This window comes from Tenrec ecaudatus, chromosome 8, assembly GCF_050624435.1.
Source record: "Tenrec ecaudatus isolate mTenEca1 chromosome 8, mTenEca1.hap1, whole genome shotgun sequence".
Lineage (NCBI taxonomy): Eukaryota > Metazoa > Chordata > Mammalia > Afrosoricida > Tenrecidae > Tenrec > Tenrec ecaudatus.
In genome coordinates this window covers 40,160,993-40,178,023 of record NC_134537.1, presented here as the reverse complement: position 1 = coordinate 40,178,023, position 17,031 = coordinate 40,160,993, and the positions used below count along the sequence as shown (strand labels likewise).

Sequence of the window (17,031 nt, the reverse complement as noted above, 5' to 3'; positions counted from 1 at the left end):
TTCTCACCAGATCAGCATATCTGCATATGGGCGGGACCTGCCTGGAGACAGAGGAGTGGTGTCTCAGTTACTAAGACCATCGGAAATATGTATTTTCCGATATCGGAAACACATTATTTCTGATGGTCTTAGGCAACTCTTGTGAAAGTCCTTCCACCCCCCCCAAAGGGGTCATGACCCACAGGTTGAGAACCACTACTTTAGAAGAACTTAGATATTACTCAAATCTGAGGAACTTCTTTTCAAATTCAAGGCCCGTCTCTCCCCTTTAATTTCAACACCCAACCAACAAGTCCTATGCTGTATTTAGAAGGTACAGGGTAAGTCAGTTCCAAGTCATCGTAACCCTGTGTACCACAGACACTGCCAGTTCTTGTTGCACCATCCTAATACCAACTGTTATGTTTGCTGTAGTTGTAGCCATTGTGTCAACCCACCAACCTTCAGGGTTTTCCTCTTTTTCAATGATCCTGTACTTTAAAAGCAAGATGTCCTTTTCCACCACCCTCCAACTCTCAAAGCTCCAATGTCACTGTGATGGGAACCATTTAAAGAACTGGTGGATTCTACAGTACAACGAAAGATGCCGCAAATGTCATAAACTCATTAAAGCAAACTCTCCTGGCAAGATGGTCTGTAAACAGTATAGTCGGTGAATTGAAAAGGTAAGTAGTTGAGACTAGAACTTTTTCCTAAATATTTCTGACAGGTGGCGGGGTGGGAGAAAAACTGGGCTTTGTACTCTGGTAAAGAGCAGCGTCTCAGAAACTCACAAAGGAAGTTCTACCCTGTCCTAGAGGGTCTCTAAGAGTCAGCACTGACTCAATGTCTTTCAGTGACTAAGGGTGCCGGAGCCAAGATTGTAGAAGGCTGGGGTCACCCATTTGGCTCTCCCTGAGGACTGAGCAGACGCAGCTTACCCTGCACAGGTCAGGATTCTAAAAAACAACAACAACAACAACAACAAAAATATATAGTCACTCGTCACAAGTCTTTTCCTATTTTTTACTTTACATATTGCCTAAAATACTATTCATTAGATTCATTTAGATAAATAAACATCTTACTTAAAAAGACAGCTTCATTTTTCTCTATGAATCAACTGGTAGATTCAAACCATGCCGCAGCTCAATGCATACCCATTCAGTCGACATAGCTCCTTGTTTAGAGTAATGTTTAGAACCAAATGTTGGTAGCAAACAGTTAACTATTAATAAATCCAAACTGCTCTAAGTACTGTAACAGTGGAGTTACACATAAGTAGCAAAAACACTGAAAACATGAAGTGTGAACACTTTATATATAGTCTATGGAGAACCACATTTTGTCAGCTAGTAAACAATCAGAGTAATATAGCTCAGTTTCCTTTCTCTTACTCATCTGCTATTATAAATGTGCTTCACTCATGTTAAGTATGCATTAAAAATGCAGCAGTACAATAAAATAAACTAAGAATGTTATGAATAAAGGCTAGCACATGAAAGCAATCTGCTCCAGAGAAATGTTAAGAACTAAACATTAATCCAATGTGATTGATGAGTAAGTGTTGATGCACAGGTAGTAGAAAACAGGGTAGAACTATGCTGTTGTTCCTGTTGCTAGGTGCAATAGAGACAGTTTTGACAGGAGCAACCCCAAGTGAGACTAGAACTACCTCATCATTTTTTCTAAGCTGTAACCTTTATGTGAGCAGAGAGCCAGCTCTTTCTCCCACGAAGATGCTAGGTGGGTTTCAATCACCATTCTTTCAGTCTGCAACTAAATGTTTAAACACTGTGCCACCAACCTTCCTTTGATACAATTATGGAGCAGCTCTGAGGCCAAAATCCCCTAAAGTTTTTTGCTTGTTTGGTGTGTTTTAAAGGGATTCTACCTTAAAATAAACATAAAAAGAATAAAACTATCATAAGGCAAACGACTGATATTTTGAGGTAGTAGTATCAATTGATCTCATCATTTAATGCTAGAATATATACTGGCAGCAGTATACATGAGACAACTGTCATCTTCTTGTTAACATTTGACAGAATGACTTCTGTCACCTGAACTTGTCGTAATGATAACCTAAAAGAGCACAACATTTTTTTGCCCCCTGAAGGACCACCACCACACACTGCCAGAGTAGATTCAGAATCATGAGGACTCTATTGAGGGTTTCTCAGGCTGTAAATCTTTACAAGAGCAGAGAGCCTGAAGCAGTCGATGGGTAGGTTTGAACCATGGACCTTACAGTAAGCAGTTCAATACTTATTACATAATGCCACTGTGCTCTTAAAGCAGCATATGCTAAATTCTGAAAAAAAAATATTTAAAAATCAGCATTACAGAGTCCTAAAACCATTGAAAAACACATATTTCCAATGGTCTTAGGAACCGAGATACAGCTCCTCTTTCCGTATCCAGGCGGGTTGCCCACATGCAGGTACACTCACATACTGCCTGGCGTGATGACATCATCGAGCCAACCCCATCACATACACCCCATACAAATCCAGGTGTATGTGACAAGGTTGGCGCCATAATGTATGAGTAGAAAGCAGCTACTGTGTAGAAAGCAGCTGCTGTGTTGAAAGCAGCAGTATTGGAGGTAAAACGACACTTCATGAGTTCTAGTTACTGGATAAATGTAAAATCGTACTATAAAATCATCAACTATTAATCTGTACCATGGGAACTTAATCTGGATGCTGATTGGTCTTTTTATATTCAGCTGTGGTTGATGTGAATCAACCCTTGTGATAGTAACAGGTATAGATAGATATAGATAGATAGATAGATAGATAGATAGATAGATAGATAGATAGATAGAAAGAAAGAATGGTAAGTCATAGGAAACTTTAATGAACTGTATTGACTGAACTATACCATGTATCATTTTTATATTATTAAATTTATTGTTACACATTATTTTCATTAGCAAACCATTCCATGACAATGGATCATGTCGAGAAGAACAGTAAGAAAATATAGTGAGGATTTTTTACAGTATGGTTTTACCTCAATAATTACAGCAGGAATTGAGAAACCGCAATGTGTTATTTGTTGTGAAGTTCTACCATCCGAATCAATAAAGCCAAACAAACTAAAACGACATTTTAATAGCAAGCATCCGAGCTTTGCCAGCAAGGATACCAACTATTTCAGAAGCAAAGCTGATGTACTGAAGAAAGCCAGACTTGACCCTGGTGGCAAGTACCACAGACAAAATGGAGCAGCCATTGAAGCTTCATATTTGGTGGCACTCAGAATCTCCAGAGCTATGAAATCTCACACCGTTGCTGAGGATTTACTGTTGCCAGCAGCCAAAGACATTGTTCAAGTCATGATTGGAGATGAATTTGCTACAAAATTGAGTGCAATTTCCTTATCTAACGACACTATCCACAGAATAGATGACATGTCTGCTAATGTTCTTGATCAAGTAATCCAGGAAATTAAATCTGCTCCACTTGCAGTATTTAGCTTCAAGCTCGATGAATCTACAGACATTGCAAACTGTTCAGTTACTGGTTTACATGAGGTATATTAATGATGGCAACTTTAGTTTTTTTAAATCATTTTTTGGGGGGCTCATACACACAATCCATACATCCATCGTGTCAAGAACATTTGTACATTTGTTGCCTTCATCATTCTCAAAACATTTGCTTTCTACTTTGAGCCCCTGGTATCAATCAGCTTCTTATTTTTGTCCCCTCCCTCCCCTACATTCCCTCCTTCATGAACCCTTGATAATTTTCCCCTCCCCCTGTGCTCCGCCAAATCCTTGATAATTTTTAAATTATTATTTTGTCATGTCTTACACTGTCCGACATCTCCTTTCACATCTCCTTTTCTGTTGTCTGTCCCCCAGGACAGGGTTATATGTAGATCCTTGCAATCAGTTCCCCCTTGCTACCCCACCTTCCCTCCACCCTCCCAGTACTGCCATAGTTTCTTTTTGCACACCTCTTGAAATGACAACTACTGGACGTGATGTATTTGACGTAAGTTGGTTCATTTCTTAAAGAGTATAAGGTTTGTGGTGTTTGCACAGATGGTGCTTTAAGCTGTGCTAGGATGTCAATCTGGATTTCAACGTGTGGTACTGAATGAGTCACCAAAAGTCACCGGAACTCATTGTTTGATCCATCGGTAAATGTTAGCAATGAAGATGCTACCACAAGCGTTACAAGAAGTAATGAAAAGCATCATAAGTTCTGTGAAAATTGTAAAGGTGAGCATTTTAAAGAGTCAACTGTTTTCGCAACTATGGCAATGGAAGAGATGGATATACCTGGATGCACTGAACAATGCTCTGCTATTTCACACTGAAGTGAGATGATTGTCAAGAGGAAAAGTTTTAAAACGTGTTGTTGAACTTTGTGATGAACTCAAAAGGTTTTTTAATCAGAAAGCAAGACTGCAGTTCAAAGCACTTTTCAGTGATAAAAGTGAACTGCAGAAAATAGCTTACTTGGCTGCCGTCTTTGCCATCTTGAATGAGTTAAATTTATCACTGCAAGGACCAAATGCAACATGCCTCTATTTGTCTAAAAAGATATGGTCATTCCAAATGTAACTGCACCTTTGGCCAAAAAAATAAAATTTACATGTTGCTTACCTTATCTGCTTTCTTTGAGGTACACGACATTGAACCAGACAAAAGGATTGATACTTGCAGACAAAATTTCATTGCACTTTCCAAATCTACCTGACACCCCATTTGCACTTGCCAGAAGCCCATTCACAGCCAAAGTTGAAAATGTTTGCATTCATATCCTGCACCTTCTTCTTCCATTTCCAACAACATATCTTTGTGAAACAGGGTTTTCCAGCTTGTTGGTTATCAAGTCTAAATACAGAAGAAGACTTGTTGTGAAAGATGACCTTCATTGTGCTCTTGCAAAGACTGCCCTGAGAATTTCTGATCTGGTGAGAAAGAAGCTATCTCAACCTTAGCACTGACTTTAATTATGTTCAATTTGTAACAATGAAAATACAGCCTGCATATCAGAGATTTACATTACAATTCATAACAGTAGCAAAATGACAGTTATAAAGTAGCAACAAAAATAATTCTATGGTTGGGGATCACCACAACATGAGGATCTGCATTAAAGGGTCACAGCATAAGGAAGGTTGAGAACTGCTGTGTTAGATTAACAAAATGAGTTCCAGTGGAAGAAGTGGTGATATGGTAGAAAATACACGAGTCTGTAAGGACACCAGAGTACTAAGTCTAACCCGTTCGGTCATTACCTAGGCCAGTGGTTCTCAACCTTCCTCATGCTGTGACCCTTTAATACAGTTCCTCATGTTGTGGCCACCCCAAACATAAAATTATTTTCGCTGCTCCTTCATGTAATTTTGCTACTGTTATGAATCGGGCTACCATTGTGAAAGGATCATTCAACCCCTAATGGGGTCGCAACTCACAGGTGGAGAACCGCTGATCTAGACCAAAGCAACATCTACCAGGGTCCTCAAACTTTTTAAACAAGGAGCCAGTTCACTGTCCCTCAGACCCATTGGAAGGCTGGATTATAGTTTTTTTTTTAAAAAAGCTATGAACAAATTCTTATGCACACTGTACATATTTTATTTTGAAGCACAAAAACAAATGGGGCAAAAACACCCAGCTGGCCAGATAAATGTCCTTGGCGGGCCGCATGTGACCCGCAGGCCATAGTTTGAGGACACTTGATTAAACAGTAGTGCTCAGACCAACAATTGGTCCATGATGAGATAAAAACAGAAATGCCCACACTCTAAAGTTTCACATCAACTGGACAGTGTAAATGTATGTTTGTAGAGTCTAATCATAAAAAGTTGGAGTTTGACAGATTTAATGGATGGCAACCTTGTTACTAGAAAAAATGAAACCACAACGAGGTACCGTAACATACCTATTAGAATGACTTTTTAAAATGATAATATCAAATGCTGACAAGAACCCAGAACAACTGGTATTCTTTTTTTTAAATTTAATTAATTTATTTTTTTAAACAATTTATTGGGGCTCATACAATTCTTATCACAGTTCATACATATACACACATCAATTGTATAAAGCACATCTGTACAGTCTTTGCCCTAATCATTTTTTTCTCCTCTTTTCTTTTTTTTACATTTTATTAGGGACTCATACAACTCTTATCACCATCCACACATATACATACATCAATTGTATAAAGCACATCCATACATTCCCTGCCCCAATCATTCTCAAGGCATTTGCTCTCCACTTAAGCCCCTTGCATCAGGTCTGGTATTCTATATATTGATAGGAATGCAAAATGCAAAGTGGCACAGTCACTTTAGAAAAGATCCTGAAAACACAAATTTAAAACATATACCTATCACATGACTCAGTTCATCTATTCCTAGGTATTTATCCAAGAAAAACCTTAGCTTATACTCACGTATTTGTACATATGTGAATGTTGCTTACAGCTTTATTAGAATCTCTAAAAACTGAACACTATGATGAATGAATAAACAAACAATAATAGAGCCACACAAGGCATGCTATTGACCAATTAAAGGAAAGAGCTACTGAAACTACAACCCAGATAAATCTCAAATGTAGTACACAAAAAGGAAGAAAGGCCACATTCTGTATGAATCCATGTTATGACATTTTGGAAAAGGCAAACCAAGACAAGAACAGGTTAGGCTACCAGTGGGGGAAGAGGCTGGCCACAAAGGGGCAGGATGGTTTGTTTGTTTTTTTACTTTCTTTTTTGATTTGATTAAAAAAAATTTTTTTATTGGGAGCTTTTACACGTATGACAACATTCTGTAGTTCAATCACATGAAGCAGTATTGTACAATTACTACCACAGTCAGTTTCAAAACACTTTATTTCTACTTGAACTCCTTGATAACAATTCCTCTTTATCCCCTCCCTTCTCCCAGGAACCCCTATTTTATTTTTTGCCACATCTTACACCATCTAATATAACCATTTACGAGCAATTCTGTTGTCGTCCCCACCCCAGTGGGGTTACACAATCATCAGTGCTATCAGTTGCTCCCCTTTTCCCCCATTCCTCCCTGCTCACTTCTGAAGGAACTGTTACTCCTGTGACTGTTTCTGAAAGGTTATCTATCTTGCCTTTCATATATCGAACAATCTTAATTATACAACTGAACATATGCAAGTCTAACATGATTAATGAGGTAAAACAAATAAAAACCGTAATAGTAATGGGAGGAAATATGAAAGAACTACAGAATAGTGCCGTGCTTTATCAGTGCTATGCCACACCCTGGACCTGTCATTCCTTCTTCACAGCCTTTCGGAGAGGGTTTGGGGTCTGCACAATATCCCCACCTCTTCACATGGATTTAGTTGCTTGGTTTTGAACTTCTGATACCTTTTCCCAACAACACCTTGTGATCACACAGGCTGGTGTGCTTCCTCCATCTGGGCTTTGTTGTTTCCCTACTCCGTGGCCGCTTGTTTGACTACAAGACTTAAAACCCCAGACACTTTATCTTTTAGTAGCTTTCTTCACATTTCCTTATGCACCCATTTTGTTTTCAGCAACCATTTTAAGAAGGTATCATTCAATACCACATTATTAGAACAAACTGTTCTTGTACTGAGGTAAGATTTAAGTAGAGGCCCAAAGCCCATCTGCCTCCTTGTTGCATTTGCTTTTATATGAACATATAATATACCTCTATTTAAATAACTAGATATTTACATGTATACCTGTATATATACAGTTTTCTTATTTCCTTCTTCTTTTCCCTTTCCTCCAGGGCAGGATAGATTTTTAAGGGCCAAGGAACACTTATGCATCTTAATGGTAGAAGTACTAACATGAAAGTATGCATTAACCTAAACCCATAACTATGTATATGCTAAAATGGGTAAATTCTATTGTGTGTGAATTACACCTAAATTTTTAAGTTTTAGATCTATGTTTTTGTGTTTTTTATTTTATTTATTCTAAATAATTAGTATTTCTTGTATTTTACAAAACTACTGTCCCATTAATTTTTTTTAATTTCTACAAATATGTTTGAGGAGCTCTGAACTTGACATCCAATATTATATCACTTTACTTCTTTGGGTCTCCATTATCCCATTTCTGTTATTCAGGAATGGATTGGGAGGGTTTTTAAGATTATCTTTCAGCCCTTAAAAAAAAACCACCTATGACTCTATGACTATTCAGTTCCTATTCTCTTATAACAAGACCCCCTGAAGAAGCTTAGGTGGCACAGTGGTTTAAGCATTGGACGGCCAACTGAAAAATCAGTGGTTTGAACCCACCACAAGAAGAAAAATGACAGTCTGCTTCTGTAAAGATTTACTATCTCAGAAACCCCGTGGTGTGCTAGCTACTCTGTCCCATAGGGTCCCTATGAATGGGAATCTACTTGACAGTAATGGATTTGGGTTTGGTTTAAGAAGCCTGGATGGCAAGGTATTTGGCTGCTAATTGAAAGATTGGCAGTTTGAACTCAGCATCAGTTCTTTGAGAGAGAAATATAGCAGACTGCTTCTGTCAACATTTATAGCTGCTTTAAGGTTTGTTGTGGTGGTGGTGGTTGTTAGATGCCACTGAGATGGTTCTGACTCATAGTGATCCTCTGTACAACAGACCCCAAGACCACCTTGGTCCTGTGCCATCCTCACAATTGTTCTTAGGTGTGAGCTCACTTTTGCAGCCACTGGGCCAGTCACTTCATCCAGGGCCTCCTCTTTTCCACTTCCCTTCCACTTTACCAAGCATGATGCCCTTCTTCAGGGACTGGTCTCTCCTGCAAGCATGTCCAAAGCATGTGAAAGGAAATAACCCATCCTTGTCCCAGTGTGGGGGGGGCAGCCAAGTCAACTGGCACAAGACAAGAGAGTTCACAACAACGTTTCACATCCTACAGTTATTAGGGTCTTAGAAGCTATCAAACGGCCATCTAGAGGAAACAACAGTGAAGAAAACCAGACTCAGTAAAGCCATTAGTCCGAAAAACAGACCATGTGAGCCACAACCTCCATTGCTCTGAAACCAGAACTAGATGGTACCACTGCTGACCGAGGACAACCGAAGGTCCTGAACAGATGAGAGGGAAAACGTAGAACAAAATTAAACATCATAAAGACCACCAGACTTTCCTCCTCCTACCCCCACTCCCACTATCATGATCCCAATTCTACCTTACATATGTGGCTAGACCAGAGGATGTACACTGGTACAGATAGGAACTGGAAACACAGGGAATCCAGGGTGGATGATCCCTTCAGGACCAGTGGTGAGAGTGGCGATACTGGGAGGGTGGAGGGAGGGTGGTATAGAAAGGGGGAACCGATTACAAGGATTCACATATAACCTCCTTCCTGGGGGGCAGACAACAGAAAAGAGGGTGAAGGGAGACATCGGACAGTGTAAGACATGAAAAAATGAAAATGTATAAATTATCAAGGGTTCATGAGGGAGGGGGGAGCAGGAAGGGAGGGGAAAAATGAGGAGCTGATGCCGGTGTGGGGCTTGCGTAGCGAGCAAATGTTTTGAGAATGATGAGGGCAATGAATGTACAAATGTGCTTTGCACAATTGATGTATGCATGGATTGTGATAAGAGTTGTATGAGCCCTTAATAAGATGATAAAAAAAAAAAAAAGATGACCAGACTTACTATTCTGATAGAGAACCCCTGAGACAATGGCCCTTTAGACCTGAAACTGAAGCCACCCCAAGGGAATCACGCTGCAGTCAAACATACAGGCTTAGAAAATGAGTCAAAACACTCTTGAGTGAATTACTCACAAACATCAACCACTGGAGAGCTCAACTGTGCCATGTGCCCCAAAACAAAGATCAGAAGGAAGGAAGGGCAGCAAAGAAGAATGGAAACAGGCAACCCAGGGAGGGCAGAGAAGAGGGCTTCACATGGAAGGAATTGCAACTGTTATAAAACAAGCATGTATAAATTACAGAATAAAAAACTAAGTTACTCTGTAAGATGTCACCAAAACACTCACACAAAGATTTACAACTTCCAAAAACCCTCTATTCTGTCCTATAAAGTCTCTATAAGTTGGAGTAGACAAATGGGAATTAGTTTGATTTGAGACACCAATCTATTGTTGATGTTTGAGGGCCTAGGACTGTCTCCTAGTTTTCATCCTACATATTTGGTTTCTCTTATGATTGTTGCTTTTGGCTTTGTGTCCTGAAACCTATTTTTTTTTTCACACTTTCCTCTGCCAAGATGTCATCCTCTTCTATAAGTTCAAACGCCAAAACTACAACTCCTCAGATCTCGCTATTTATTCTAAAATCAATTTTCACTTGTTTACTGCAATGTTTCCCAAAGTAGATGATTATGCTCCTCTGGGGTAGGGTGGGTAATGCTGGAATTATCCAAGGGGCTGCAAAAGTAGGTGGTGGAGTTGGGCTGTGACCCACAGGGCCAACAGTTCAAAACTACCAGGAGTTTTTCAGGAGAAAAACTGGGCTTTCTACTCCAGTTACAATCTCGGAAAACCACAGGGCGATCACTGTTAATCAGCATTGACTCATTGGCAGTGAGTTTCCTTTGGTTTACACTTTATCTTGGATTACAGGCTACAGTACACCGTATATACTCGAGTATAAGCCAACCCAAATATCAGTTGAGGCACCTAATTTTACCACAAAAACAGCATTAAAAATGTGCCCCAAAACTTGACTTATTTGTACAAGCCCCCAATAAAATGATTTTTTAAAAAGGTAACAAAACAGAAAAAAAAAAACTTCACTTGTAACTTATAAACTTGACAAGTATATACAGTAAATGTTTTCCATTGCCACAAGGGCCTTGTTTTCCCTTTCTTTCTGAAAAAGAGGCAGTCAGACAAATAAATTTGGGAGCCTATGGCTTATTGAATAGTTCCAATTGGAAATTTCATTGATAGTAACTTAACCTACCCAAAATAGAACTAATTATCTTTTCCTCAAAAGCTTATACACATGTACATACACACACCCAAATATATATGTTATATAATTGGATCTCCAAAACAGGATTCCTAAGCTTGATTTTGACACCTCTAATTTCCCCCCTATCTTTCAGAGCTCACTCTTTGGATACTGACTTATTTCAGGGCACTAGTATCTTTTTGGATGTATGCAGCAGTCTTCTATTGGTCTCTGTACCTAACGCTTTCCCAATATCGCAGTTTCCTTCTTTTTCAAAATATTTTAAATTAAAAATGATTCATTATTTCATGCATATACACTATATTCATACATAAGTTTAATCTAGTAAGAAGCTTTATTTATTAAGAAATATTTCAATTTTTTCTACTATTTATAAAATTTAAAACAATTGTTGGATGAGTTGCTTCTACCAGAAGGCTAAGTTTCTAGATAAGTAACCTTTTTTTAAAATCAGAGCTTAAGCTTTTAAAGTCAGTCTAATTCACAAAGCAATTAATAAAAAAAAGTGAGTACTTGTTAAAAATCATAAGCCCTAGTTTAAAATATATACGAAGGTGGAGAACGCCATGATTTATTTTTAAGACAAGTGAATATAAATCTCATGATTATCTCTTTTCGCAAGTTTTTTAAACGATATCATTTATGAAAGAAGTATTTGCTTTTTAATTCATTACTAGGTAAATTAGACTGACCTTAAAAGAGTTTATGCTTTTATTTCAAAAAGGGTGGAGGAGGTCTAACGTTTCTGATGTTTATCACTACCTTGTTAAAAAAAATCTAAAAGAAATCATTAAAAAATTTTGCAACACACTAACAATCTGTGTATTTCCTTTTGTGGACTTTCAGATACTTCTGTACTGTGAGCATTCCACTGATTCAGGAATAAAAGCCTGTAATGGGAAACAAATAGTGTAGACTAGCAGAAAGAAACAGAATAAAAGGCAATAAGTGAATCAGCTTAAGATTTTGCCTATATCTAACAAAAACTTTACATTAAAAGAAATAATGTGAGATTAAAGTAATATGAGTTCCCAATGGAGCCAGTAGTAGTTGTTGTTGTCAGATGGTACAGAATAATTTCCAACTCAAAACAGCTCTATGTACAACAGAATGAAACACTGTCCCAGTCCTGTAGTTACCATAAAACAAACAAACCCACCTACAACTGAGTGGATATCTACTCTAAATGACCCTATAAAGACAAAGTTGAACTGCCTCTTTGGGTTTCCAAGAATTTAAATCTTTACAGGCGCAGATAACTTCATCTTTATCTTGCAGAGAGAGTGGTTGGTTTGAACCGCTCACCTTGCTGTTAGCTGTTCAATGCACAGCCTAGTACGCCAGTTACCATAAGACTTGGAAATTAGGTTAGTGATTACTTAAATTAAAACACCTCTAGAAAACCCAAGAAAAGCGTGCAATTGATATTCACCCTACATCTAACATACTACAGAGAAGTTTCTATATAAACATAAGGCAATCATGTTAACATATAATTATTTTCTAATTTTCCTCTTGACAGTGGTGTGGTTCAATGATGCAAAATACATACTATCTTTAAATAATCATCCCATTCCCCATTCCATTTTTATTAAATTTTGCTTACTGACTTCAGCATGGTGCTACAGGCTCACAAGTGTGATAACAAGGCACCAAACATCTAGATCTAACTGCAGAGTGAAAAAAATAAAACTAGATTTAATTATAAAACAAAAGGTAGCATACAAGCTACAAGGTTTAAACATAAGCTTTTACTTAGCCAGAGCTTGCACGACAAATTCTAAGAACACTAAAGAGCCTCAGTATTTAACAAACTTATCAGATAAGGTATGGATCTGTTCAGGGATGGAAGGAACATTCCGACCTCCTTCCAAAATGACAAACTAGAAAGGCAAAATTACACTCCGGCACATGGAGGAGGCTTCCCTCAAATCACTCCACTGAGAACTTCATCATTTGCTCCGCCCTCTAATAACTCATGCAAAAAAAGTTCAGCACCATCCGAGAGAAACCAGACAGACAGAATTCACAGAACGGCGTGGGGCCTTTCCGCCAGCAGTTAGAGCCTCTGCGGGTGCCCCTCCGCAGGGGTCCTAAGAAAAAGAAGACCCTAGGCCCAGGATTTGAGGGGTACTGACACCCAGAAACCGACGTAGTCTGAGAGAAGTTTCTGCCGCCATCCCTATTTCAGCGGCAGGAAGCCCCGGCGCCATAGTCTCGGTCTTTATGATTTTATTATAGGGAGCTGGGAAACGCCACCCCGCATCCTTCCACAATTAAGCTGGGGGGGGGGTTCCCGTTTTTCTCTTAGACCCCAGATCCTACGGTATTCCTCAGCACCCCCCGCCCCCTTCCAGCGGCCGCTCTCCCAGGATCGGGGAAGACGCCGAGCAGCCCAGTGCTCCGCCGCGAAGGCGGGAGGGCCCGAGCACGCCAGGCCCCGGCGAGGGCTCCGAGGGCCCAGGAAGGGGAAGGGCAGACCGGGCGCCGGGAGAAGGACCTGGCCCGGGGGTCAAGGAAGGAGGAGGTGAGGGGATGCACGGCACCCCAGGGCTGGACGGAGGCTAGAAGCCCGTATGAAAGAGGACGACGAGGAGGGCGGTGGCCCGGGTGCGGCCCCCCACTCCTCCCGCCCCCAGGTCCCCGGGCCGGCGGGGACCGGTGGGCTCGGCCCATCGGTCCCACTGGGCGGACGGGGAGTGATCGGTCCCCTTCCACCCTACGAGCCCGCGAACGAGAACGTAGGGAAGGGTGGGGGGAGGGGGGCTGTCTCCCGCCTGAACCCCGAGACCCCGACGCCGTCGTCGCCGCTTCCTCAGGAGGGAGGACGGGAGCGCTGAGGAAAGCCCGAGGGAGGAACGCACGAAGGGAGGAAGCCCGGGGCAGCCCCGCCGCCCCTGCGGACCCCGCTCCCCACCTTCCGGTACCCGCGTCTCTCACCGGTGATGGCGGTGAACTGCTGGATTAACCCCTTCAGCGCCGAGGACGCCGCGGAGCCCCCGTGGGCAGCCATCTTACCGCCGCCGCCGCTGCCGCGGAACAACAACACAGACACACTCGCACGGCCCTCCCCCACCACGCAGCGCGCTTTGCGCAGGCTCGTTGAGCCGGCCGCCCCCCTAGGCTCCGCCCCTCCCGGGCCGCCGAGAGTCAGGCGCAAGCGCAGTCCCCGCCGGTCCGGGAGCACTCGCTCTGCGCTCGTGATTGGCTGCTCGGTTGCTGGCCGCTAGCCGCGTCCTGCTGGGCAACCTCTGCTGCCTCCCACCGCAAACTCCAAGGGCAGGTCCTGGGTTCGGGAGAAAGCTGCGGCCTTGGCAGGTAGCAAGTTACTAGCGTTGCAGCTTCCCAGGCTTTATTGACAGAGCCAACAGCCGATTACAGGTGTTTTGTTCTGTAGTCCCGTAACCTGCGGCTTACTTTGCAGAAGCACAAATCAAAATCCTATATTGCAACTCCTGAACCTGGTCTCCAACGTCTTTAATTGCTTGAGCAATCCTGGAGCAGCGAGCTTGTGTAGCAGAAGTAACATTTCAGAACCTTTAATGCTAAGACAGCATGGCTCAGGATTGGACACACGATTGGTGTTAGGTTTCTGACTCACAGCGACCCCCTAACAATTGTTATGTTTGAGCCCATTGTTGCATTCCATCTTGTCGAAAGTCTTCTTTTTTTACAACCTCTCTTATCGAAGTCTTGTCGAAAGTCAATCTTTTTTTTACAACCTCTCTACCTTACCAGGCACGGTCTCCTTCTTCAGGGACTAGTCTCTCCAGATTACATATCCAAAATATGACCTTAATGACCTTTTGCCTTCTTTGTAATTGGCATGCTTGATGTCCTCCCCCAGCTTATCGGGTTTTCTGTCATTAGTGTTTAATACATCAAATCTCTTCTTGAGATGCTCTTGAACTTCAGACAGGATATACTCATGGCTCTATTTTGGCCCTCGTGGACTTGTTTTAATTTTCTTCAGTTTCAGCCTTATTTCCATATAAGTAGTTGACTGTCAGTACCACAGTCAGCCCCTGGCCTTATTTTAGGTGCTGATCTTGAGCTTCTCCGTTGTCTCCTCCCCCAGATGTTGTCTATTCGATTTCTGTGTATTCCATCTGTAGAAGTCTGTTGTAGAACAAAGGTATTTGCTATGGTAAAGTCGTTGGTCCTGCAAAATTCTGTCATGTGATCTTGTGATCTCCATCTTTGTTTCTATCACCAAGACCATCATATTTTCCAACTACTCTTCCTTCCTCTTTGTTTCCAACTTGTGTCTTCTAATCACTTATAATTATCAATGTATTTGATTGCATGTTTGATCAATTTCAGACTGAAGACATTGAGTTCTTCAATTTTTACTTCGCTGACTTTAATGGTTGGTCTATAGATTTGAACAATAGCCCTATTTATTGGATTTATAGATAGATAAATAAGTACATTTAGATATAATCATCACAACAGAATTGTGATTTAAGATAGATCGTGAAATGTTCTTTTTTTTTCTTTATTTTTTTTAAAATATTTTTTTTGTTTTTTCTTTACCCTAACCCTAACCCAAATGTTCTTTTTTTTTAAAAAAAAGTCTTGTTAGGACATAATCCACATATCATACAATCCAATAGTTTAATTATAGACCTATACTTTTTGATGATGAATGTAACACCATTCCTCTTGATTGTTACATTCCCAGCATACTAAACCATATGATTTTCTGATTCAAAATGACCAACACCAGTCTCTCAGCTCACTAATACCTGGGATATTGATCTTTATGCTTTTCATTTCATTGTTGACAACTTCCATTTTCCCAGACACACATGTCATACATTCCAAGTTCTGATTATTAGCAGATTTTTGCAGCTGTTTCTTCTGTTGACTCAGGCCCCACCTGCAAATGAAGGCCCCACAGGCTTTCCTTCCACAGGCTTTACTCCATTCATCTCATTATGGCCAACCCTACTTTGAGAAGCCAGAGTCATATTTGTGCCTTATAACCTTAGGGACTCGTCTCTGGTGCCAACTCTGCCAATGTTCTGTTTCTGATCATTTGGCCGTCCATATCTGACAGTGTTTCGTTGTTGTACGTAAGGTTTCCAGTGGCAAATCCTTCCAAAGTGGACAGCCTATTCCTTCTTTGTAGTCTGTACTTAGTCTGGAAGCTCCACTGAAACCTGTCCAATCTAGGTGGCCCTGGTGGCATTTGAAATACCAGTGATAGCTCCCAGCATCACAGCAACACCCACACCACCACAGTATGACAGACAAGTCATGTATTTGATACAGTGTAGGTTTGTGTTTGTTTTGTTTTTTAATAATACTTTAGTGGGGTTTTATTTTGTTTTGTTTACCTTGGTGTGTTGTAAAATGAAGGTTTACCCTGCATATTTGGATCCTATTTAGCAACTTTGATGCAGATCATGCTGTGACATTGATTACATTTTCCACAATGTGTCAGCATTCTCATTTCCATTCTGTTTGTTCAGTTCCCATTAACCTAGCTCCCCTGCCCCAATTTGTGTTCTAAAATTTGCTTTAGAGTAAATGTTTATTGTTGGGTCTCATACAGTTGATTTTTTAAGGAAGCACAGCATTCAGAGGTGATATTGTTTATTTTATAAGCTATTATTTAACTGAATTACAGTTGATTTCAGGAAGTGACTTCAGTTCCAAATTCAAAGGGTATTTTTGGGCAATAGTCTCAAAGAATCTTCCACTCTTTGTAGACCCATTAAGTCTGACTATTTTAGGAATTTGAGTTTGGTCTCTATTTTCTCCCCTTCTATCTGGGACTTTCTATTGTTCACCTGCAAGAAGTACAGCCAGAATGCTCCGTAGAAACAAGGATGGCAAGACTTGGTCTCATGTACTTTTGACATGTTATCAGGAGAGAGACCAGTCCCTAGATAAGGACATTGTGTTAGTCTGGGTAGACTAGGGAAACAAATTCATAGAGACACTCATATGTCTATAAGAAAGAGATTTATATGCAAGACCAATTGAATATAAAGGAAACATTCCAACCCAGGCAGTCCAAGCCCATAAGGCCGATCTTCGCCCATATATCCAATACCAATCTATAAAGTCTTCTTCAGACTCACAAAACACATGCAATGGCACCG

At 40.7% G+C, this 17,031-nt stretch overlaps 1 protein-coding gene across 1 annotated transcript in view; it reads right to left on the bottom strand.

The window, feature by feature from the left end:
* Nucleotides 1-14,012, bottom strand: part of UBXN7 (UBX domain protein 7) — a 74,098-nt gene extending 60,086 nt beyond the window's left edge. Inside the window, exon 1 of the mRNA XM_075556261.1 lies at nucleotides 13,859-14,012. Within this exon, the coding sequence (XP_075412376.1) occupies nucleotides 13,859-13,931 (73 nt within the window). The 5' untranslated portion in view covers nucleotides 13,932-14,012. The remainder of the gene's footprint in view (nucleotides 1-13,858) is intronic.
* Nucleotides 14,013-17,031: the final 3,019 nt, after the last annotated feature.